This window comes from Aulonocara stuartgranti, assembly GCF_965226115.1.
Source record: "Aulonocara stuartgranti genome assembly, chromosome: 17".
Taxonomy (NCBI): Eukaryota; Metazoa; Chordata; class Actinopteri; order Cichliformes; family Cichlidae; genus Aulonocara; species Aulonocara stuartgranti.
The window spans coordinates 15,936,931-15,963,251 of NC_138953.1; the positions used below are offsets into that span (position 1 = coordinate 15,936,931).

Here is a 26,321-nt window from a genome sequence, read left to right on the forward strand (position 1 = left end):
AACCAAAAGGCATTTCCAGTAGAAATGGGCTGACATATCCTGAGCATAACCATGTATAATATCCACTTGTGGAGGTATGTAACAACGACAGGAGAGGTCTCAGTGTCTCACTCCAACAACTTTATTAACTGACAGAACTTCACATATAGTCAGCGCCAAAATCTCCACCCCCACACTTCCTTTCAACTTGTGTGTGAGTGGAGCCACCTGGTGGTCCGCCACACATACCCCCCCTTGAACACACAGTCAGGTCTCCATTCAGTCCAGGACCCTGGGTCTAAGCAAACGACCCGCACGACTGAACCTGGGAGGGAGAGAACAGGCAGAGGAAGGTCCATCCTGTGAACGAGGCTGGTGAAGGCGAGCAGGAAAGGCAGGAGGAGGCTCAAACGTTGGTGGTCCGGGGGTAGTCCTGGGGGGAAAACCAGAGACTGTCAACCCCAGCGCAGGAGGTCGGCCACGGCGAGGGGCCTGGGCCGGCACTACATCACTGTCCGGAAGAACATGTGCTGGTTTAAGTCTGTCAACACACACAGTCTCCCTTCGACCCCCAAAATCCAAAACAAAATGTTTCTGGCCCGGTTCAATAACCCTGAACGGGCCGTCATACAGCGGCCGCAGCGGTGTCCTGTGGGCATCGTGCCTGACAAAAACAAACTTAGCAGTCTCTAAAGTCTTTGGAACAAAGGTGTCAGGCACGCAATGGTGCACCGGACCAGGAACCCGAAGCGAGTGCAAAAGCGGGGTGAGAGAGAGCACCGATGGATCGAAGCAGGGAGGAGGATTTTCAGGCAAGAATTCTCCAGGCACGCGGAGGGGCTGACCAAACACTAGCTCAGCTGGGGAAGCGCCGAGATCCTCCTTAACCGCAGAGCGCAGCCCAAGCAAAACCCACGGGAGGCGGTCAACCCAATTGCCATCCTTTAAGGAGGCGCGAAAGGCAGCCTTCAGCGACCGGTGGAACCGTTCACACATCCCATTAGCCTGCGGGTTGTATGCGGTTGTGTGGTGGACTTTAGCCCCCAGTCCATCAGCCATGGCCGACCAAAGCTCGGAAATGAACTGGGGGCCTCTGTCTGACGTAATGTCCGCGGGTGGGCCGAAACGCGAGACCCAGGTCGACAAAAACGCCTTGGCCACCACTGCTGCGGTAGTGGACGCCAGGGGGACCGCCTCCGGCCACCTGGTGGTCTGGTCAACAACAGTCAAAAGGTGCGTAAAACCTTGTGACTGCGGCAAGGGACCCACCAGATCGACATGCACATGATCGAAACGTTTGCCGGGTATGAAGAACGGCTCCAGGGGCGCCTTGGTGTGTTTATGAACCTTCGCGCGCTGGCAGGGAATGCACGCCGACGCCCATTCCTTAACAGATTTGCGAAGGCCTGGCCAAACAAATTTAGAGCTGACCAGTTTAACAGAGGCCCGGACCCCTGGATGAGAGAGAGCATGTACCGAGTCAAAAACTTGACGACGCCAGGAAGCGGGAACCACAGGGCGAGGGCGGCCGGTGGAAACGTCACAGACGAGGAGGGGACCATCGTCCTGCACGGGTCTGTCCTCCAGTATGAGGCCCGTCTGGGTGGATTTAAGCGCGAGGATGTCAGGGTCACCGCTCTGATCGGCAGCCATGGCGGAGTAGTCTATGCCGAGAAAGACGGGAGAAACCAGCGCACGGGACAAACAGTCAGCCACATGATTGGATTTACCAGCCACGTGCCGAATGTCCGTGGTAAACTCAGAAATGGCTGCCAACTGGCGCTGCTGGCGTGCACTCCATGGATCGGAAACCTTGGACATGGCAAACGTCAAGGGTTTGTGGTCCACGTATGCGGTAAAGTGACGACCCTCGAGAAAAAACCGGAAATGACGAGACGCCAGGTGGAGCGCCAGTAGCTCCCTGTCAAAAACGCTGTAATTGCGTTCGCTGTCACGTAGCGTACGGCTGAAAAAGGCGAGCGGTTGCCAGACACCCGAGATTCGCTGTTCCAGCACCGCACCCACCGCTATGTCCGACGCATCAGTGGTCAACGCAATCGGCGCTGAGGGGGATGGGTGGGCCAGAAGGGCAGCATTAGCTAACGCTGACTTAGCATCAGAAAACGCTTGGATGCTGTCCGGAAACCAGTCAACGGGGTCATTAGCTTTTTTACCCTTTAACGCCCCGTAAAGGGGCTTCAGCAGATGTGCCGCTCTGGGGAGAAAACGGTTGTAAAAATTCACCATCCCCAAAAATTCCTGCAGTGCCTTAACAGTCGTGGGACGCGGAAATTCCGAAACAGCTCGGACTTTGTCAGGCAACGGAACCGCGCCCTCGGCGGAAACACGGTGCCCAAGGAAATCGAGAACGGGCAACCCAAACTGGCATTTAGACGGATTAATAATCAGTCCATGCTCCGCCAAACGCTGAAAAACCTGACGCAGATGGAACATGTGCTGCTCCTTCGAGCTGCTGGCCACCAGTATATCATCAAGATATACAAAAACAAAGGGCAGCCCGCGCAAGACAGAGTCCATCAACCGCTGGAAGGTTTGGGCGGCACCTTTCAGGCCAAACGGCATCCCAGGGTCCTGGACTGAATGGAGACCTGACTGTGTGTTCAAGGGGGGGTATGTGTGGCGGACCACCAGGTGGCTCCACTCCAACAACTTTATTAACTGACAGAACTTCACATATAGTCAGCGCCAAAATCTCCACCCCCACACTTCCTTTCAACTTGTGTGTGAGTGGAGCCACCTGGTGGTCCGCCACACACTGAAGTTAAAAAGAGGTGCTTTGCAACATTAAACTGCAGTGTGCAGTACGTATTTTTCGGACCATAAGGTGCACGGGATTATAAGGCACATTAAGCGAAACAAAGCAGTCAGATAAATCAAACTTTATTAAACTCATTCTTCTTGCTTCCTCCACTTCTGTACCATTGATTCATTAATGTTGAATTCTCTGGCAGCTGCTCTATTCCCATGTTGTTGCAGTATATTAATGACTAACCTCGTATTGTGGATGGATTATCTCAGTTGTTCTCCTGACTGAAGTTTGGTCCGTTTACAGTATCCTGCCATGCGATTGCATTTGTCTCTAACCATGAAGAACCTTCACGTTAACTTTTATAAGTGGAAAAGTGTTAGTGTTCGTCCTCCAGCTTCACTGTTTATGTTATGCTAACATAGCTGTGTCGCTAGCGATCACGTAGCACATCATTATATACCAGCTAGCCCAACTTCAGTAACCCTACAAACGTCACTGCTGTTTAGTTTCCTGTCTTCATTTATGTTGGAAGTGATAGCAGAGCTGTACGTTTGATTTTTTTCAGAAATCTCTCCGTCAGAACATGCTATATCATGCTTAGGTAACTAGCGAAACTAGCGAGCTAACTTCCGCTAGCTTCCTGCTAACTTCTAACTCCGTTAAATGTAATAACTTTTGTTTTCATGGATGCCTGGAAGTTAAACTTTATAGTTACACCTCGTAAAGCAGCAATGCTGATCGTTTTATTAAAGATGAAAGAATTTAGACAGTTTTTAACTCTAAGTGATGCTGCAGTGTTGTTTGACCTGAAGCATACGGAGTTTAGGACCCAGATTACTCCCAGATTTAAGAGCATCTTAGTCCGACAAATACGACAATAACAACGGCCGCTTGCATGTTCTGCAAAAAAATGTGCTTTGTTGTGTATCTGACGGACAAACACCAAACCAGTTCCACATCACTGAAGTTGCACCATTTTTACAAACCAATTCTGGTTCATCTGTTTCACTCAACAATCGGCCATGTGCGTATGAAAACAAAGGCACTGCGCATGCGCGTTTTACTCCCATTCTATCGCGATATTTCATTTTCCTATCGTTGCCTAACATTATACCGGTATTACCGTGAACGGTATAATATGGCCCAGCCCTACTCAAAACCCCTATACATGAAACAGTCCCTCATCTGATATTGCAGTTTTCTTTTATGAATGTTCTAGATTGATGATTTGGCCACTCACAAAGTCTAAAGTCTCTCTCTCTGATAGTTTTCAGCCCAGTTGATCCTTTACTTGAATGTTAAATGGTAACAAGTATTTAGTGGAAGGCCAACATCTGGAATCAATCTGGCGGAATTAATTTTCCATAAACTGCACAAAGACAGTCAGGAAAACTCAAAATTCATTTTGCCAGACTCTCTTCCCAAAATCAAAGAACTTATTTAAATTTTACCATGGAAAACACTGAAAAAAGCTAAACTAGTTATTCATTTATCTTTTTGAAAAGTAGCCTCTTCTCACGGAATGCCTTTGAAGTGTGCTTTAGGTGTGGATTACCTTTAAAATTATTGTGCTGATAAGACACACCTTTAACTCTCAAAAGTACATGCTGTACATGCTTGTGTTAAATAAGGACGCTAAATAGAAAGGGCCTGCACATCACAGAGTGTGTTGGCAGCACATTGTGAGGTAACATCATGTTTCCAAGCCCTATAGAGGGACGGACTTAAACGTGATGTGGGTGTGTCTTTACATTATTACATTATTAGATTACATACAGCCCATCGGTTTGTTCTTTTTTGAAAACCTGACTCAACACATCCCAACGCGTCTCTGCACTCATGGCGGAGTTGAGACTACTGCTTCTATTTTTACTGGCCTTAGTGAGTATTCAGTCTTAAACTATTATCACATTAACATGCTAGGGCATCCTTCTTCTTATTTAAAGCGACAAAACAGCACCATGAAGTGGTGCGGTCAGATATTATTTATTTTACTGCCTAACACAGATTATTATTTATATGCTACAATCAAAGTTGGCGGTTCGCAGATAACACAGTGTAAGGAAAATAAGAAAGCCTCGCCCAGCGTTTTGTTGTGGACTGAGGGATTTAACTGTACTATTGTCATTACAGATGATGAGTTCTGAGGCCAAAGAGAAGAAGGTAAAGAAACTGAGGAGGAATCGGAGAGAGTGGATTCCTCCTGCTACAAAGCTGATGGAGAACATCGACTACACCCATTTGGAACACATTGCAAAGGTCTTCAGCTCATTGAAATCTTTATAGCATATACACATGTTATATGCACGTTATATTTTTAAGCAGTGGCTGAGTGGCTTCTATCACATCATTTGGTTATCTTCCGCTACTTTAGGATAGCATGTCATGAACATTCCTTTAAAAAAGTCCAGTTGTACTCACAGTTGAACACTTGAAAACAACCACAAGTCATAGGTTTGCTGTCAGTGCAGATTTCCTATTAAAAACTAATTGTTAAAGGATTTGCAAATCCAATATGATCGCAGTGATACATTTCAGGTGCAGACATTTGTAAAGTTCTGCATATACTCTTTCTTTTCAATAGTAAAATTAAAAGTTTAGACATCATCTATGTCTGTGCAGTATCTGTTGTACCTGCAGTGCTTTGGCATAGTTTTTGTATTATTACAAAAACAATTCCAGTAGAGAGTGAAAAACAGTTCTTGAACACATACTTGCTCTTGCTAAAAAGTATAACAAGGAATATTTAAGAAGCACCCCAACCTGACATCACTGTCTGAGACTTAAGTTCAACTTCAATAGTAGAACAATTTTTTACATGTTTACCATCTATTTTACCAAGTCTTACTATGTAATTTACAGTAAATGCTCCCCCTGTTTTATTTCAGATACGCTCTGATAAAGACAAATTTGAGATAGTTCAATATTTCCTTTCTGGAGAAGGGGCAGATAAAAATCCATTAAGCCTCTTTGTGGTGGACCGAGAGACTGGTTTTGTACGTATCACTGATCTGCTGGATCGGGAAAGCTGCCCATCCTACAATGTAAGTTTGTTTTGATGTTTGTTTGTTCATTTTTTCTTTTCTGTTTTTTACTCTGCATAGTTTTCTTTCACCATTTTCTCTATTATGTAACACCAAACAATATCATGGAATTCCATTCCTGGTCTCAGCTCCACTTCTGTGAGATACAGACCTCAGGGAACGTATCCACAGCAATCGCAGAAAAATAGAGTTAGCATTTTTGTATGGTTGAAGGAATGTACATTAGCTGCTAACATTAGCTACTAGCAGCTAAAATATATATTATGAATGTCAAACAGAAGTACAGTCATTGCATTTATTTCTGGCCTTTGTATTTCACCGAAACTATTAGAGTCAATCATTGCCATCCATTAGCTGGTGGCCAGGACTGCTGGTCATACTGCTGTTGGATGACAGGCAGCTCCAGCTGATTTGTCATTCTTACAATTGTAAGTCAGTCCCTTCTTCATGGCTTATCTTAAGCTTACACAATTTCTGATTGCTAATAGCTGGTGATAGCTCACTGATGCCAATTTGCAAACTTGCTTTGCAGCTTGTTTTATGAAGTAGGCCACAAAACCAACAGTTTCCAGTCCAGTCTTTTATCACAACAAGTCCACATAAATCCAATCTAAAATCAATCCTCCTTCTGATAAAATGTAATTATTTTTAAAAGCAAAACTACTCAGGCCAGGTTAAAAGTATTTTCCTTTAAAATGTCCTTTTCTCTCACCGGAGTGTTTAATTTCAACCACCTTCAACCTGCCACAACTGTGTCCAATAGCCTCCTTCCTTCCTGTTTTTCTCCCTAAACTCATTCTTACTCTCCCCTTTATAGAGAAGGGCCCTATCGCACCAGATTAATACCAGATTGCAAATTTTACTGAAGAAAAGAAATGACTTTTCTTCAGTAAAAGTTGAATTTTAAAGTTGAACTTGAAGGATCAATTTTAATCTTAGGCCATAGAACTCCAGGTACGATCTGAAATTCCAAAGTCATTAATATAGTTTCTATATATAATTGTATTACATATTAAAAGTTACATTTTAAAACTATCTCAGTCTGTCATTCACAATTTACACAGCTATCAGGGATCGCTAGATACAGGAATGGGACCACGGCAGAGGATAACATCCCACTGATTATAACAGTCCAGGACCAAAATGACAATGCTCCTTCTTTTGAGCTGCATACTGGAAACATTAATGAGGCAAGCGAAAAAGGTAATGATGGATTTTAAACACAGTTTTCTATATGTGATGGGATACAAATTGCATTTTAGCTTTTATGGAGTTCTTGTGAGAAAATCCCTGAAATCTGTCCTCTTCTGAAGATATTTCTTCAGCCTAGGAGTAGTGAGATGATATTGCACGAGCAATAGAGAGAGGGGGAGTCATGACAGACAGGGGAAAAGAAGAACAGAAGAACTCTGGGGTAGAAGCTTAACATTTCACAGACGACCTTCGACTTGCTTAGTCACAGCCGTCCGCATCATATTTACATCTTAAAAACTGTTAAAATATGTCTGCGTTCTATAAGATCCAGTTGACATTCATTTTGCGAATCAGCCTCTAACCTTCTTTTTTGTCGCATATAAACACAGTCTGCATATATTATGTATGTGAAAGTTGTTTGTCAAATGATCATGTTGAGCTGTTGTGCTCCACTGCAGGAACCTTTGTCATGCAGCTTAAGGGTAAAGACAACGATCAAGCTGGAACAATTAATGCAGAGATCTCCTACAGCATCGTCAGTCAGAAGCCAGAAGGCACAGGTCACATGTTCCATTTAGATGAAAAGACTGGAAAACTGTACGTCAAAGAGCCCACGCTGGACAGAGAGGTGAGGCTAGCAGTCACTGCACGTACAGCAAGACACATATATGCTTCTGCATTTTTGCACGAATTTCTTTCTTAGCTTTCTTAATATATTTCTTAAATATATACATTTTGGTTCAGGCAATCTTTGTCAGGTACAATAAAACAATGTTCCTGGACTGAAAATGTAATTAAAATAAAATATTCTTAAGAGAGACAGTGTGCAGATGTCATAATTGGACCATACCTGCTAAACGCGCAAAGGTGATTTTCTCATCGTGGAAGGAAAACAGGACCGACTGGTCCGACTCATCTTAGCTTAGTATGATTACAATTCTTCTGAAGTATTTGGATATAAGTCATGCGTTTTCACCTCCTTTTCACAGACTTATGACTTCTACAGCCTGGTTATAAAACTAACTGATATGGGAGGAGCAGCAAGTGGACTAACAGGAACTGGAACTGTAGAGATCAAGATCCTGGACATCAATGATAACATGCCTACTCTGGAAAAATCTGAGGTGATGAATATGGCCTTTACTTGTTCTTAAGGCATCCAAATTTATTCTTATATCATTAATCACTTTCAAAACAACTGTACATAGCTGTGTCTGTCTCATTATTTATGGATGGCTTGAGTTATGCACTTTACGTTAGTGGTATCAAGTGTGCTTTGGTGGCCCAAGCTGCAGGGAGTTTAGGAATATCCAGTAGCAGTAAAAGGCTGTTACTTCTGCACGCTACCTGTTCCCAGAGTTTTGAGAAGCAGTCGTAGATTCATTTCCATCTTCGTAGTATGAAAGTATTCATCTGCGTGTCAGACAAATTGTGGCAAAATGGTGTTTAAAAAATTCTTAAACTGTGTTGGCCCATTTTGGAAAGCTCTGGAGTTTGCTCCTTTGGACTGTCTATGTAATTTAGACATAGCTTATGGATTTGAAAAGTAATACAGGAAGAAAGTTACCCTGCATTCTTTCTAATTGCCATGGGGTAAGTCTCTTGGTAGCAAAAACCAGTTTCAGTTGTTGATTTATTACTTCAGAAAATATTTCTGTCACAGTCTGTCTGAGGCAGACTGCATGTATTGTGAAAAGGACTCAAATGCAGACCAAAACAGAACGTGAAAAGTGACGTGGATAAACAAAAACAAGCCGTTTATTAAGGCCTGGGTGAAACTAAACAAAAACCTAAACTGGGTGAACTAAAACATGGAAAACTGGCATGGATACATGGAAACACAACGTGGACTAGCAGACAACCTAACAAGGAATGACTGAAAACAAACACACAGGAGGGTAATGAGGGAAGTGGGAACACATGGGGGAAAAAAGCTGAAAGAAATGAACATAACCAAGGGGAGAGTAAAACTAAACACAATGAACACAGGAACACAGGACCGCTTCAAAATAAAACAGGAAACATAATGAAATACAGACATGAGAACATGAACTCAGTGGCGTGTCTAGAAACTTTTTGTTGGGGGGGGCAGGTAGGGGCACAGATTTGGAGAAGGGTGGCAGATGTAATTGGCAGATAATGTTTAAAAAAAAAATTCTACCAACCATTAACCATAATTCAATAATCCTATAAACCTAATAACCGAATGAGCTTTTAACTCTTATTAGAATGAGATTTTAACCACTACGGTGCAAAGTTTTTAGATACTGCGTTGATAAAGTACAAGAGATACAATCAGTGCTTTGTCAGTGCTTACTCAGCATTCAAGGACAGCAATATTTGCATAGTATTTTTACTGACATGTAGTGCACATACGTATGTTTTGGGAAAAAACATTTTTGAATATTAAAATACGAACATTTGTAACAAACAATTGACAAATTAGCCAGTTCCAATGCAAAACTTTCTCTGCCTGTTAAAAAAAGAAGATAATCTTCTCACAAACTGGTGTTTGTGAGAAGATTATCAGGAAAAAAGTGGGGAAACAAAAAGTGGGGAAACAACTGAAAAGACTAACATTTGAATGAAACCTGAAAGCAAGTAAATACTTTCTATGCTGCCTTATGGTAAACTTTGGTAATATTGATAAAGAACAACACTGGCTGATGATGAAATACAGTCAGCTGGCATGGTGACACTGCCAGTATTAACCTGCAGGGCTGGACTGGGACAGAAAATCGGGCATTTTGACTACAGACCGGCCCACCAGGTATTAAAGCCATAAAGCCTTTGAATGAAAACAAACCCTGCTGTGACAGTGATGTACACTGTCTTGTTGGTATATGTATGATTTCTATACATTTTATGTCAGATAAAAACTTTGGTTGTAAGATTTAGATAATTATTTAATAAAAGCGAGATATTTTAAATGAGAATAAGAAAGAAAAGTATTTCTTTGTGCCCCACCTCTCCCTGTTAATGCCCTACCTGGCCCCCTGGCATAACTTTGCTAGACCCGCCCCTGCACAGTTACCAGCTGTCAGCTATGTAAAAAAGGATCCTGGTGTTATTTGTCTCTCAGAAACAGTTCATAACTTCCCTTCAACTCATTCATGTCACCTAAAAGGTAAACCTGTTTCTCCATCACCTGTTCAGCTCTGATGATTCAGTAAGGACATCTCCTGGTTTCATCTTCATGTTTCCCTCTCACCACATATCCAAACTGACATCATGACCAGCAGGTTTACAGCTGTGGCTCCAGCAAACATCAGCTGATACTGGAAATTAATATTAAATAAATTCTAACAACAGCTGATCAAGCTTAAACGTGCTGCTGTTGTTTAGCGCGACATCTGCTGGTTTCCTCTTTCTGGCACAAAGTGGGCGATAAATAAACAAGAGAGAAAAGCTGATCAGCTGATCATTGATCAGTTTCATGATTGAAGTAGCAACAGAAGAGGGAGGGGGAGAGAATGAGAGAAGAGGCAGCTGTGCAGCGTAACGACAGAATAACTACAGCTTTGTGTCTTTTTCCATTCTAGCTAAAGTCCGGGACAAACTGCGTCTCTTCTCAGCTCAATACCAAATGCATAATATTTTCTCTGAATGAGGGACCATTCCATTTTTAAGGAGCCGTTGGCAACTCTACTAACCTTATGAATAAAATAAAGTTCACTATCAGTAACATCATAGCAACTGAACAGCTGTACAGAAACTCCGTCATGCTAGCTCGGGCAGTATGAGTTATTGCAACTGACGGTAAAAAGTCAGCACAACAAAAATAAACTCCACCTAAACTTAGTTTATATCTGACCCAGATAGACTGCAGGTCATAACTTCTTACCTGAAGTTCAGTTCACCTGACACTCGGACTGGCGGCTGCCTTGGGGCTCTCCTCCTGCCTCCCCTTCCCTCATCCACCTGCTGGCCTCTGTGGAAGCCCCGCCATAGCCACCACCAAACAACTGAGTTATTTTTACACATCGACCTGCATCTGGCCAATCCACCACCTCTCATTGTTCATGCCCTTACAAAATAAAAATAAAAAATAAGTCACCGGGCATATGCCCGGTATGCCCGATGGCCAGTCCAGCTATGTTAACCTGCAACCAAATCTGCAGCTCCATACAGCAATGTTACGACTTAGATTATATCTTATAACTCATAACTCTTATGTTAGCTGCCCTCAGTAGCATACTGTCTGAAATATTCCACAGCTGCAATAATTCTTTAAGTGTTATTTTTTCCTTGGTATTCTAATTTCACCGAAGTTTACTAAACTCAACAAACTTAATATTACTTACCGGGACATTTATTCTGTCCTCATTTTCTTTCACCGAAAAATTGTTTCCTGCAGTGCCATCTTTCTTGCTTGGCTCTCCTACCTTTGCTAACGTGATGCACATAGCGCAGAAGCCGATGCTGCATTCACTTACACTCGGATATCTGAGCTTCACCGTGAAAACATAATCGGACATTTGATATTTGATTGAATTGTATTGTTTTGCCTTTGGGGTGGCACCTGGGGTGGCCAGTCTGGTTGGGGGGGTGGCCTGTGCACCCCCAGGCCACCCCGCTGGACACGCCATTGCATGAACTTGACAACAAAAGACATGAAACACATAAAGGACAAGGAAGACTTAACACGGGTTGAAAACACAAGGGAATCTAATAAACACATGAACTTAGATAACCCAATGAACTTAACCATCAAAATAAACTCAAACTCAAAACGCTGGGTCCAAAGACCCAGGATCGTGACAATTTCTCTCCTGAGCTCAAGTTCAATATAGTTTTAATGTTTGTGTTGGGTCTGTGTTTCCACAAGCCCCGCTAATTCTAGAGACTTATTCATCATGAAGAAAACAAGACAGTCAATCGATCGATTATTTGCGCAAGGGAGGCCTCGACTGTGTCCACCATGAAAATGACCTCCAGATCTGACCTCCTCCTGCTGCCTTTTATTGAGAGACAGTTCACACAAAACACGTCAGAACAAAGCCACGCCCCCTTGGTTAGACAGGCATTGTATGTATATGTGTGAACTTCTGTATTTAAGTAAGAGTGTGTGTGTGTGTGTGTGTGTGTGTGTGTGTGTGTGTGTGTGTGTGTGTGTCAGACCTCCTGCTGACCAAAGGGTCGTAAACGCAGGAAGCTTACATCAAAAGCACAAGGATGTGTCTGTGATAAAAGACTACAGCCCCCCACCTAGAACCTCGAGAATCTGGGGGGAAGGACAGTGGAATTTCTTTCATCAGAGTTAAAACGATGTACAAATGGTAAACATAAAAATGACAAACATTTAACAATTCACTCTAACAGTTTGCTTTGTTGAGCATGGGCCAATTTTCAATAAAATGGAAGGAGTGCATGTTTTCAAGCATACTTACATTGTAATGTCATGTGAGTTGTTCATGTTGTTCCAGGTTACTGTTATAAACAGTTTTTAAGTCAGCTCTACCTTATTACTTATTATCCCTATTACTTACTCAGTATTATAGTGTACTAAATATGTAACGATGTCTGCTGTTCAGTTTTTATAAAGCATGCATCGTGTTTTAACTTTTAACCAAAACTAGCATCCAAGCCAGGAGAAAAACTTCCAAGCAAGACAGTATTAGTGCCTCCTGCTATGGATGAGCACACCATAAGCTCAGAGATTCCAACAAGCCTCTTACAGCCCCATAAACCCTGCTCCCGAGTACAAACTACACTGTGTTCATTAAGGCTGTTGTCTTTAATTCTTTGCTCTAAAAATGCCCTAAAAAGGTCAGTGATCACTGTTTTATTACCACTATTAATCTGCAGCATGTTTTAAAGCAGACAAAGAGCGATTCAGATAACCCATTTACGTTGTAATAAATCAAGGGTCCAGTGTACACTGTGCGGGACAGGATTACCTGGGTCCTACCCTGGTGCCTGGCCTGTCAGGCCTGTAGAGTTGGAGAAATACTTTGAGAATCTCATCAATCTCATCTCAGGCCTTCTATAATAGAAGCAGAGTCTGAGGATGAGGGGACGGCTCGATTTCATCTTTGTTTTTTGTAGATGATGTAGTTCTGTTAGCTTCATCGGGTGGAGACCTGCAGCTTCCACTGCAGTGGTTCACAGCATGGCATTCTGAAGGATGGACTGATGGATCGCTTAACACTGGGGTTATGATAATTATTGGTGAAAAAACAGAACTGCCGTTTTTCATCTGGTAAATACAAAACATCCTGTTTCAGAATGACACTGAAAAAACAGTGCATGAATTTTTGGCAGGATTTCATTTAATCTAAAATTAACAAGAATGCTAACTGTGAGAGACCACCTTACAGAAAGCTATAGAAAATTTAAGAAGGAACTATGTACAGTTTATCATTTCATATAATTTCAATGTTTTTCTAGTCTTTTGAGCACTGTAAGCACAATGATAAAGAAAAAACAGTACAAGATGACAATAGGATAAGTTTGAATTACTAAAATCATGTATCATTTCCAGGCACTTAACATCGTATTATTACAAAAACATTTTCATAATGGGGTGTATCTTTATCACGCTGTTCTAATTTCAGTATTCTGGCTCAGTGGATGAAAATGTTGACAATGTCGTGGTGATGAAAATCAAGGCTTTGGACAAAGACCAACAATACACAGACAACTGGCTGACTCGCTTCACAATTTCCAAAGGAAATGAAGATAATCTCTTTTCCATTGAGACAGACAAGGAAACCAACGAGGGCATCTTAAAGTTGATAAAGGTATTTAATACAGCGGGTAAACAACTACTGAACGTGTCACCAAGTTTCAATATTTTCGATATTTCAGTAGCACCTTTGTTAGTTTTAAAGGAGCTATAAAAGCATTTTCACCAGATGTCAGTCGCAACCAGTGTTGGTCAAGTTACTTGAAAACAGTAATTAGTTACTAATTACTGATTACTTCTCCAAGAAAGTAATCCTGTTACTTTACTGATTAAATATTTTCAAAAGTAATTAGTTACTTTATTACTTACTTACAATTTAAAAAAAACATGATACACAACCAGAATATGTAATATTAGAGACACTATAACAAACACAATCACGGTTTAGTAGCGCAGTATCGCAGCATGCTCAAGGGAAAGTAACAGTACTCTTATTACTTTTTTTGCAATAGTAATCCCTTCAATCGTTACTTGGAAAAGTAATCAGATTACAGTAATGTGTTACTGCCCAACCCTAAACCTGACCCATGCAATTCATACCTGCAAAGAAAACAAACCACAGATGCAGGGACACTGCGAAAAAAGTCTTGAGCACATGAAGAAAGGGAGGTGCAAAAAGGAATGGAAAGTCATGACACCAGCTGAAATCTGTCGGTACTTAGAAGCAATCCTGCCCGCCTGCCTGAATGTTTAAGTGAGCACTGCTAGGGCCATAACCAGGGAGTGGAAAGACCATAGACCGGCCATGACCAGGTGCTCCCCCACAAGATTTCAGACAGAGTAAAAAGAATTATCAGCAGAGTTGTCCACTTGTTGAGAGCTACAGAAAAACCTGGAATCAGCAGGTTGAATTGTTTTAAAGAAAACAAGTAATGCACTCGAACTATGGCCTGTAGGCATGCTCACTGAAGAAAAAACATCTTGAAGTGCATTTAAAGTTTGCTGACCAACATTTAGGCAAGCTCGTGAGATCCTGAGAGAATATCTTCTGGTCTGCCGATGCCATGTTTGGAGGTCAAAAAGCACTGCATATCACCACATATATATGTTATCACTGTAATATTATGGGTCTTTATATATTGAGCGGTTTGTATACACTAGAGCTCTTTCTTAGATTTAATATAATTTAGTTCAGTCTGTCACTGTTCTTATTGTTACCACATTTCTCATTTTTACACATAACTCAATACTTAAAACTTAAAACCATGAACATCTATAGTTTGATTTCTCTACACGTGTGGATTGGTGGATTGGTTGTTCTCAACATCTGGTGAGAATTTCATGACAGTAGCACCTTTAGAAATTGGTGACGTGTTCAATGTTTTACACTATGTATTTGTATAAACTCACTTCAAACATTTTAATTTGCAGCTAGTTCTGGGTTTGTCTCTTGAATGTATTTCATTTTTTGTGTGTGTCTGTTTTCTCTCAAGTAACTCATTTTATCTTTTATCATTTATTTTGCAGCCTGTGGATTTTGAAGAAGTCCAGAAGCTTGAGCTTGGCCTTTTGATTGAGAATATTGCTCCGTTTGTGATTGGTAGTGCTGTACACATGGATGTGGATGTTCATGTTGGAGAGGGTAACCCTCTAGTTACTGGAGCTGGTGCCGGGGCAGGAGCTGGTGCTGGTGCTGGAGCTGGTGCCGGGGCAGGAGCTGGTGCTGGTGCTGGTGCTGGTGCCGGTGTGGGTGCAGAGACAGAGCTGGGAGTAGATGTGGAATTGGATGTAGGCGAGGGGGATATAGGGTTGGATGCAGGACTTAAACCTGAGGTGGAGGCTGGCCCTGGAGTTGGACCTGAAGTGGGCACTGATGTGAAGTTTAAACCAGGACCAGGAACAAAGCTGAAGCCAGATGCACCAAAAAGCTACCCCATTAAAATATCAGTTAATAATGTACCAGAGGGTCCAGCATTTATACCTGACACCAAGATTGTTCATGTATCCGAGGACCCAAAGGAAGCACCTAAAGATGGCAAGATCGCTGTGTTTGCTGCCACCGATCCAGATACAGGAAAAACAGCTGAAGATGTCAGGTTTGTCAAGTTACAGTAAAATCTGTGAGACTTAGTTCCTCCTCCTACGCCGAGTGGCGCATCGGGCAGCTAGTGATCTCCATCGATGTCGGTCAGCAGCGACTGCTTCAGCTTCGTCCCAGGCAATGTCGACAGTTCTCAGATCGTCCATAAATGTTCGACGCCATGTGGTCTTTGGTCGGCCTTGCTTTCGCTTGCCAGTGCGTGGACGCCATGTCATGGCAATCTTAGCTGGGCGATGAGGGGGTAGGCGTAAAATATGTCCCGCAAAGCGAAAGCGCCTTTCTGCAACAACATCGGCTAATGGGCGGGTGCCTGCTCTTTGTAGGACCTCCTCATTTGTTATTCGGTCCCGGTAGGAAATTCTCAGGATTCGCCGCAAGCCACGTTGTTGAAGCACGTTCAGGTGTTGAATAATTGCACTTGTTGAGCGCCAGGTTTCACTAGCGTAAAGTGCAGTAGGGAAGACTATAGAGTTCAGTAGTCTGATCTTGACCCTTACATTCAGGGAGGCCGAGTTCCAAATAGGTTGGAGACGTCGCAGGACACCAACTGCCTTCCCTACTCTGGCGTCGACATCCCGATCAGAGACCCCGTCATTCGAGATGATGCTGCCAAGATATGTAAAATTCTCCACCTCTTCAGCACGTTGTTGGTTGATCATGACAGGAATGCGGGCACGTGCATAGCCAACTCGGAGTACCTTGGTTTTTTTGGCGCTGATTCTTAATCCAACTTTCGTTGCCTCCCTCTGCAGGGCCGCGGTCAACTTTTGGAGGTCTTCCTGAGTCGAGCCCAGCAGGGCGATGTCATCTGCGAAGTGCAAGTCAGTGAGATTACGCGCTTCGTGCCAGGGCACACCGATGTCAGCTTGGTCAACTGATCATCGCATGATGAAGTCAATTACCAACAGGAAGAGGAAAGGGGATAGCACGCATCCTTGTCGGACGCCAGTATTGATCTTGAAGAAGGCTGTGCAGCCGTCATCCGTCCGGACGCAGCAACGGGAGTTGGAGTAGAGACAACGAAAGGCATCTACAAACTGCTGAGGGACTCCATAGTGGCGTAGGATAGCCCATAGAGTCGGCCGGTGGACGCTGTCAAAAGCCTTCTCGAAGTCAATGAAATTAATAGAAATCTTCTTTTGGTATTCCAATGTTTGTTCAATGATCATGCGGAGGGTGAAGATTTGCTCGACGCATGACCGGCCACTCCGAAACCCAGCCTGCTCTTCTCGCAATCGTTCGTTCACAGCGTGTCGTAGCCGATTCAAAAGAGCGAGGCAAAACACTTTCCCGGGTACCGACAGCAACGTGATGCCCCGCCAGTTGTTACAGTCACCCAAATCACCTTTTTTTGGAAGTTTGATAATGGTGCCTTTTGTCCAATCATCGGGTACATGTGATGTTGCCCAGCAGGCGTTTAGGAGTCTTGTAAGGGCGGCTTCAAGATGGGGTCCACCATTCTTCAGCATTTCGGCGAGGATTTCGTCCAGGCCTGCGGCCTTTCCACTCTTGAGTAGTCGGATCGCTGTCTTGACTTCAGTGATGCTGATTTGTCCGATATCGACAGGAAGAAGATCCATGGAAGGTGCCAGGTCTTCGGCCTCGAACCGTTGGGGTGGCTCAGGTTGGTTCAGAGTATCGCGGAAGTGTTCGACCCATCGTTATTCTTGTTCAGCTGCAGTAAGGAGGACACGTCCATTTTTGTCTCGGATTGGAACACCGCGGCCACCACGAGCCCCAGTTAGATCTCGTACAATGCGATATAAGGTTCGGGTGTCATTCCGATCGGCTGCTTCTTGGGCTTCGATGCCTTTAGCTTCGATCCATTCACGCCTGTCACGCCGGCAGCTGCGTTTGACCTGTCGGGCAAGGTCTTGGTAGGTGGCCATGGCCCTCTCACGCTGGTCTGCAGAAGCATGTGGGTCAAAGGCCACCTGGTCCCGAACTGACTTTGCCAAGCGACGTTGATCTATAAGTTCCCATGAACGGTCGGAGATCCAGCGCTCCTTAAAGCCGCCCCGTCGGCGACCAATCTTCGATTCTGCTGCACCGACCACAGCCTCTTTTATCTCATCCCAGAGTGTATCTGGATTTTTGTTGTTATTTCCTTCCGCAGCAAGGAGCTGGAAGCGGTTTCTCAATTCGAGTTGAAATTCTGCTGCCGTATTTGCATCTTTTAGGCGTTGAATGTTAAAAGGACTTGGCCGCTGCAGTCGTGGTTGGAGGCGCTTCAGGTGAAGTTTACATTTGGCAATTAGCAGGTAGTGATCCGAGTCAATGTCGGCTCCACGCCACACTCTAACATCGCTAATGGTGGATGCCCAGCGGGATGATATGCAGATGTAGTCGATCTCGCTTGTATATCTGCCACCGGGGGCCTTCCACGTCGCCTTGTGTATCCGCTTGTGGCTGAAGAAGGTGTTCTTGATGGTCAGCCGGTTTGCCGCACAGAACGAGATCAGCCGCCTACCGTTTTCATTTGTCATTGCTGCGATTCCAAACGGGCCGATAGTCGATTCCAGGCCATCCCGGTTACTGCTTATTTGCGCGTTGAAATCTCCGCCCACGATCAGCAAATCATGACGCGGGGAGTTGTCAATGGCATCCTGGAGCATCGCATAGAACCCATCCTTGTCAGTATCGTCAGCCTCTTCTGTTGGAGCATATACTTGAAGAATTGTGACTTTCACATCCCTAGCTTGGAAACGAGCTAGGCATGTGAAAGTCTGTGAGACTTATGTTCAGTAATTGAACAGTCATCAGCTTTTGACCTAGTCATAATGATCCAGTTTTCAGTAATTTCCATTAATGGCAAAGCTACCAATGATATGATTTATATAAAAATGTCACTCAACAAACACCTATTTCATTTGATCAAAGTATAGCAGAGTGTTGCAGTAATGGCAATAATAATATAATGGCTAATGCTTTACATTAAGGTTTTCTAAGAACAGGCAGTAATGTGGTTAAAATTCATTACAAGATATTTATTAACACATATGTAAATATTATGTGTCAAAAGACTATAACTGGTTAACTAAAGTATCAATGATGACATTTTTTAAACTTTACTAAATTATTTTTAAATTTGGTAACATTTTATGATTTTAGCTATAATATACAAGAAAAGTATCCTAGTGAAGTCAAGAAATAAATTAAAGTTTTAGAAAAATGAATAAAATATAGTTTCTGTTGTTACTTGGTGCTATTTGAACAAAAATGAATTGGAAGAAATTGAATAGCTGTATTAATCTTAATGAGGGCTCTTTCCTTACTTTTACTCTGGTAACAGCAAAAGTTGTCAATTGGTGTAATAATACATTAACTAATCGTAGCAGGTAGCAGGGGTAGCTGTAAAAGCAATAAAACAACGTTAACAGCTGTGTTCTTCTTAGCATTTAAAATATCTTTGATGGGTCTGTTTAATCCTATCAAGACACAAATTATGTTAATAATATAAAGTCTTTAATGTAAAGCATTACCAGGTATGATTATTATTTATTATAATTAATAAAATAGTTAAAAACTACTTTGTGTTAGAGGTTTTTTGTTTGTTTTTGAAGGTTTCATCTTTATCATAATGTTGAGCAGGTGTTTTATGTAAATAGAAACTTTTACTTCACTGATGCTCGTTTTTACTTTACTGATGTTTTTTCTTCTTTCTTATATATATTTTTTCATTCCAGTTATGCCAAAGCTTATGATCCAGATAACCTGTTTACAATCGATGCAGAAACAGCTGAAATTAAACTCAAAAGGACACCAGACAGGGAGTCACCTTACTTGAAGAATGGTACCTATATCGCCAAGATTCTAGCTATACCCAAAGGTAATTCTCTTGTCAACACTAAGACTTCATTGCTGCTTCCTCCACTTCTTATATTTAGGTTTGAAGGTTATCTTTTTCCCTACTGAAGGATTTCATTTCAGTTAACTACCAATAAAATATTGGTAGCAACAACTTTTAAGATCGTGGCTCAAGAGTTGTGTGTTCGTCTTGTAATCAGAAGGTTGCCGGCTCGGTCAGTCTCGGTCGTTGTGTCCTTGGGCAAGACACTTCACCTACCGCCTACTGGTGATGGCCAGAGGGGCCGATGGCGCGATATGGCAGCCTCGCCTCTGTCAGTCTGCCCCAGGGCAGCTGTGGCTACAACTGTAGCTGCCTCCACCAGTGTGTGAATGTGAGAGTGAATGAATAGTGGTATTGTAAAGCGCTTTGAGGGGTCCTGAAAAGCGCTAAATAAATGCAATCCATTATTATTATTATTATTAAATGGGAAGGTGCTATGTATACCAGTCCAGCAAATGGCAATCACGGCATTTGCTTCAAATTCTTACTGACATATTTACCGTATCTGCTTTTCAGACATGCCATCAAAGACAGCAACAGGAACAATAGCCATTCAAGTCACTGACGGCAATGACCACTGTCCAACCCTGACTACAAACCATGCCAGTCTGTGCTCTGATCAGAAATCTGTTTACGTTACGGGCATTGATGAAGATGTTAGTCCCAATGCTGCTCCATTCACGTTCAGAATAATACCTGATGGGACACAAGGCAGCTGGGTTGTAGAAGTCATCAATGGTAAGAAAATCTGGTTTGGGTCAAAAGAAAAAATGGAAACGTTTATTTTCGCCTCTGTCAGTGCGCAACAGGGCGGCTGTGGCTACAATGTAGCTTGCCATCATCAGTGTGTGAATGTGTGTGTGAATGGGTGGATGACTGAACGTGTAAAGCGCTTTGAGGTCCTTTGAGGACCAAGTAAAGCGCGATACAAACACAGGCCATTTACCATTTTAATTTTATTTATTTATTTATTTTTGCCTTAGTAATTGTAGCACTAATTTTATTATTATAGTGATTTACCGTAAAGACTTAAGCCTTATCTATACAGTGGGGGAAATGAGTGTTTGATCCCCTGCTGAGAATATGCAAGTTTGCTCACTTACAAAGAAATGAACAGTTTTTCATTTTAATAGAGAGAGAGATCATAAACCAAACATTTAGATTAAGAACAATTCCATAAAAGTTGATGGGCGCAGTAAACACACCCCTAAACCTTGTGGAAAGCCTTCCCTGAAGAGTTGACACTGCAAAGGGTGGGCTAACATGATGTTAAACTCTGTGGATTAAGAATGCAATGCCACTCAAGTTCATATGTGTGTAAAGTGTTTGGGAAATATAGTGTACATTTTCAGTTACAATACAATAATTATTTCCTCTAATCCTATTACAGTGGCACCAATTCACCCTATTCTAATATCATGCAGTAAAATAAACTAGCTGCTAGTTTACAGAAAAGAAATTTGGGCAAATTTTTATATGTTGTTTTTACTAAATGTAATGTAATTGGTTTTTCCTTTCCAAAGTATTTGCTTTGTTTGAGGAGGCAGAATAAATCCTGAAGTAAAGTTAATTCGAAGCTTGAGTTGCAGTGTAGTGGAGGGAAATTGTCTTTGAAAACTTTTTGTGCTTTGTTATCTCCAGAGACAAGCGCTGCTATTCATTCTCATGTGCCACTCTGGCCTGGACAACATAATCTCCAGGTAGAGGTGTTGGATGCCCAGGGTCTGTCTTGTCCAACCAAGGAAGTTTTTACGGTGAATGTTTGTACTTGTTCGGAAACAGAGGACTGCAGCCTGAGAACAGCAAGACTAGAAACTACATCATCTAAGCTTGCTACACCAGCCATTGGCTTGTTGTTACTGGCATTTTGCTTACTGCTATGTGAGTTGATTTTAGAACATCCACTAATGATATGTATAACAGGCCTAGTTGGGAAAAACATGTGTTTAAGATTTTCAATACATATTCAGGACTATTTTGTGTCTGTACAGCTATTTATTCTATAGTATTATTAAGTTCTATTTAAATATAATACTAGTTTGTTGCAACCTATTGTATTTTTACCTATACTGAAAAAGTACTGTGCATAACAGAAAAAAGGTTTAAATACATGAAAAGCCCAAACTTTTATGCTTTAGTTTGAATCTTTACATTTGAATTTAAATGTTTTTATCTATGTTTTATTTGTGCAGTTATCCCATTTCTTCTGGTGGTCTGTCAGTATGCAGGGGCAGACAAAATCTTTCCTGACCAATTTAATGAGCTACCATTTCTCCCCAAAGAAAACCTCATATCCTATCATACTGAAGGCAGAGGCGAGGATAAGGTGGGCATTCACGTTTGTCTGGGAAAATTTTTTTGTTTTATTTAATGTGGATATGTAGAAAACAAACTGATTTTTAAGGAGGAATGCGATAGCTTGTCAGTCATCCCTGATTCAATTTTGTTTTAAAAACATGATTCTGAAAACTGAAATCAATGTCGTTTCGTACAGAAGTTGTGTTCAAAGATAATTTTTTCTTCTTCTTTTACTTTTAGGAAATGTCACTCCAAAGTTTACCTGTTATGCTCCAAAAGGTTAAGATGGGACAGTCATCAAATTTCAACAGGAAAAATTCAAACATAATGGAAATTGATGAGATACAAATCCGCAGCGAGCAGAAATATCAGGCAGCTGTCCAGACTGTAATGGAGGTTGACAATGCTTACACATTTTCAAGGGAATCAGTGAACCTTGGCAGAGGGCGTGCGTCATTCAACAGAAAAGTGATGGGTATACAACACACAGAAGCCCTGTATGAGGACATAGCCCTTCCTGATGCTTTTCTCAATGATTACTACTCTCAGGTACTATGGTATAATAGCTATACATGCAATTATTTGTCACAGTATCTTCTCTTTGGACTCCTGTGTAATGAAGCTTTTGATGCCACTGACTGTTTTGTTTATTTGCCTCAAACAGAAAGCGGCATGTGCTGTTCCTGTGGAGGATTCCCATTTGGAATATGATTTTGAGGGCCAGGGCTCCTCTGCTGGCTCTGTGGGTTGCTGCAGCCTTCTGGAGGATGACAATGACTTAGATTTCCTCACTGAACTTGGGCCAAAGTTCAAGACTCTGGCTGAGATCTGTATGTTTCCTACAGTGTCCCCCAAACCCATATTGGCACAAAATGTTGCAGGTGCTATCAAAAGCACAGCTGATTTTGTCGAGCCAGTTTTTAAGAGCAGACAGGAGCACATTGTTGAAACAAAGCATGCAGACATAAAAACAGAAAGAGTAACGTCCAATACAAATATACTACAATCATCTGTCGGTACTGTAAGTACTGCCCGATCTATGACACTTCCTACCTCTAAGAGTACTAGTGTCAGACGTTCCTCTCATATTAGTCATTATGATAAACTACCCAGTCCAGTTCAGACTGTCTTACTACAACAGGAACCAATTTACTACACCAGCTCTGTATCACAACCCATACAATATGTAGTTCAACCACATCTACAGAACACACTTTTGTTAGTAGATGGCTCCAACGGAACCAATCGATTTTTTATCCAGGACATTGAGAGGTCAAGAAATCCTGCTAGCCACAGTGTTCCAACCAGCCCCATTGCCTTCCTACCCATAAGCCCACCTATGCCCCTGGGCTCTACGAGATAGGAAACTAATGCAGCTAAATGGTCATTGTATGCCGATTAAGGATAAAAGTAGTCAAAAGTAGGAATTAGGAAGGCCAGTTGGAACCAATCTCATCTCAGGGCATTTTGACAAGAGGTGTTATTCTGGTTAAAGAACCCTTCAGAGTGTGTTAGATTTGGCAGTCCAGTATGCATCATAGCCTACAAGGACATCTTCTTGCCAAACAAAAAAAACAAACAAAAAAAGAGTTGGTGGTGGTTGTTGTTGTTGCAGTATGTAGACACATGGAGTACACATGGGCAGATGTGGTTAGGACCATTCTATGTTTTAAGAGGTTTGTGATGGTGGTAGTAACAAGGCAGACTTGTCCAGACGTAGTTGATCAAATCAGCATAACACTGCTCCAAGAAAATCTGCCATTGGTGTAAACAATGGCTGTCAGTAGCTGTCAACTGTATTCCAAAAACACATGAAGGAGTGGTAGACTGTGTGAAAGTCAGTTTCAAGCTTAATAATTTGGTCATATGATCAACAACAGTATTTAAGCAAAAGAAATAAATAATACTAGTCACATCAAATATAGTAATATAAAAACCTTGCATGACAATTGCATTCATGTGAAAGTTGACACTGGAAGTTGGCTCATAACATCAACTTAAATCTTTTTTTAAAGGCCAGTCATGTTCATTGCAATTGTGCTCATGGGAACGAGTGGCCCCCGAGCAGGAATACCATATTCATATGAGTTGTTCGCACTAAAGTAAAAAGCACCATCACTTCACGTGGATACCCTCTCAGCGACACCCTGATAACAACTGTGTTTAGACTGTTCCTTCCCCATTCCATGCAAGGCCACCTGGGTTGGCTGGAAGACTGTTTACTTAGCCTGGCAGGGCGAAGGACACTGTCTCAGCTTAACTCTGGACACACACACACACATACATATATACACTGATATGCACACACTCATCCCCCCTCCCTTCCCAAACGCCTTCGATGCTTATTCCCTTCCGATGTTGACGGTGGATCATGGAGACCAGCGCAAAGGGTGCAGGCCCGGATGTACTGTCTAATTCAGCTGTCTCTCACCCTTTACCCACCCCTGTTGCTTGTCATGTGTTTCTTTGGTGTATTAAGAGTTTTTTCATGTGCTATGTGCAGAGGTGTTTATTTCTGTTCTCAAACTGATCTCCCTGTTGGAGCTCAGTCTGGGGGGAGTTATTTTTTTCTCCTTATCTTTCCTCATGTGGTGCATTTTTCCATTGTTATAGCTCTCTGACCTGTCTTCCCCACGTGATGTTTTGTGTAATGTATGTATGGTCGGAGGGTAAGATGGCGCCGCCATTGTGTGCAATAGGTCGGCAGCCTTGTGAAATTTCTATAAAACTAATAAAGGTATATCAAATCAAATCAAATATCAAAACAAGTTCATCATGAACCTGAGGCTTAGTGAAAATGACAGTGAACCCAGTGGAGTGTTGCTGAGCTAAAATCAATAAGCTTGATTGATTTTCCACTCTGTAATGCATGCGCAGGATGAACTGATCCCAAAAATATAAATGCGGGGGAAAAGGTGTGGTGATTGTTGCATTTAGCATGCAAAGGATAGATGGATGTTTCTTGAACCCAAGAGTTTGTTTTCTCATTATGTGATAGTGCTCTCATTTAACAGGGAGTCAATGAATATAGGACAAATATGATCTCTCTTTCTAGTCTCTGTCAGTACTCTCCAGCTTATGAGCTATCTACTTTAAGGTGCGCATTTGAGAGTCAAACCAGGGAGTCAAGTACGTCTGATTTGAGGTTCCCTTTTTTCATAAGAGCTACAGTATCCAGAGTTATAGGCAATGAAGATGTAAAATTATTAACAAAATAATCAACCTCTGTAGATTAGCTGCTCTGCACTCTGTTGGCACAAGGCACTGAAGAAGAGCAGATGAATGATAGCTTTAAACTTGGTAAACTGACTGCTTCTTATATAGCGCGTTTCTACTCTGAGTACACACCTTGACTCATTCACCCAGTCACGGCAGCACTTTTTTCCTATGCTCTTTCTCTGCAAGTCCTTTCTTTCTTTTTTCATACTCAGATGGATGCATGAGAGAGCAGACTTGTGAGACGTATTGCTGCAAGTGTACTTATACTTTCTTTTATTAGAATATAAGGGATTAAATGTTTAGTTAAATATCTTTACATTGACCAAAAGAGGAATTTCACTGCTCTGGTTCACTTAAGAAAGTAAAATTAGTTTGATATCCCTGTCTTAGGGGGTTGTCTGATTATAAGTTGTCTTACAGTGTAAAGCACATTTAAGTGACTCTTGTTGGGATTTGATGCTATATAAATAAAACTGAATTGAACTGATAGCTGGGACAGACCCTGCCTCATTGTTTGATTTCAAATCTACTTTCATGTTGTACAAAGTCAAACACTGACTCGTTGTTAAAACACACACACACACACACACACGGATCTGCATATCTAAGTCCAATTAAAGTTCATTCTTCACCAAGGCAGTCTGGAGATAAATGTCACAACAAATACATGTAATGTTATGAGGACAAGAAAGCAGATGAGACAGCTCACTTTCCAGAATATGCTGATGTGTTTATTTACTTTTTGATTGACAGAAAAAAAAAAAGCTTTCACAAAGTAACAACATAAAACACTTAAATTGTTTTATACTGTCTGGAACTAAAGACCGCAGAAATCTGACAATATGAAGGGCTCTAGCACTTGCTAGTAAGAGGCACAACTCCAGGGAGTAGGTGCTACATTAACATTTTAACAGGTTTGGCTCATTTGTTCTTTTATAGAGATGTGGGCATGAAAAACGTGACAATTAGACAGTTAGGATCAAAGAGCTACAAAGAACACAGGCTACTTTGTTTAGATGAAACTGGGATGAAATCTAAAATACTCAGACCAACTTGAGCATGGCAGGGAGTACGGAAGAGGATTAGGGCCACTGGAAAAAAAAAAGTGGGCACGTCTTTTTCTTTTTTCTCTTCCTGAATTCTGAGAAAAAAGTCAGAATTCTGACTTTAATCTCAGAATTCTGAAAAAAAATAATTTTGATGAAAAAAATCAGAATTCTGACTTTTTTCTCAGAATT

The 26,321-nt window shown here is 41.9% G+C and overlaps 1 protein-coding gene and 1 long non-coding RNA gene across 3 annotated transcripts in view; one reads left to right on the plus strand and one right to left on the minus strand.

Moving 5' to 3' along the window:
* The window catches only part of LOC309691763, a 26,414-nt gene extending 12,886 nt beyond the window's left edge, over positions 1-13,528 (minus strand). Inside the window, exon 1 of the long non-coding RNA XR_014272105.1 lies at positions 10,832-13,528. This is a non-coding gene — a long non-coding RNA (uncharacterized lncRNA). The remainder of the gene's footprint in view (positions 1-10,831) is intronic.
* Positions 4,418-25,570, plus strand: LOC309691755 (desmoglein-2.1). Of its 2 annotated transcripts, XM_082509677.1 has the most exons (15): positions 4,418-4,630; positions 4,883-5,008; positions 5,638-5,793; positions 6,858-6,996; positions 7,446-7,615; positions 7,977-8,111; positions 13,545-13,730; positions 15,143-15,335; positions 15,372-15,711; positions 19,403-19,545; positions 20,083-20,304; positions 21,208-21,447; positions 21,759-21,892; positions 22,105-22,413; positions 22,529-25,570. In XM_082509677.1, the coding sequence occupies exons 1-15, from the start codon at positions 4,589-4,591 to the stop codon at positions 23,225-23,227; spliced, it is 3,234 nt and encodes a 1,077-aa protein (XP_082365803.1). In that variant the 5' UTR covers positions 4,418-4,588; the 3' UTR covers positions 23,228-25,570. The 2 variants fall into 2 exon arrangements, with proteins under 2 accessions (XP_082365803.1, XP_082365802.1); XM_082509676.1 differs by having other exon boundaries at positions 15,143-15,711.
* The last annotated feature ends 751 nt before the right edge of the window (positions 25,571-26,321 follow it).

Bases quoted from the DNA above. Each gene is read 5' to 3' on its own strand.
- LOC309691755 (XM_082509676.1), top strand. From the start codon at position 4,589: ATGGCGGAGTTGAGACTACTGCTTCTATTTTTACTGGCCTTA. The intron at 19,546-20,082 runs GTAATTCTCTTG...TCTGCTTTTCAG, and splicing joins GATTCTAGCTATACCCAAAG to ACATGCCATCAAAGACAGCA. The intron at 20,305-21,207 runs GTAAGAAAATCT...TGTTATCTCCAG, and splicing joins GGTTGTAGAAGTCATCAATG to AGACAAGCGCTGCTATTCAT.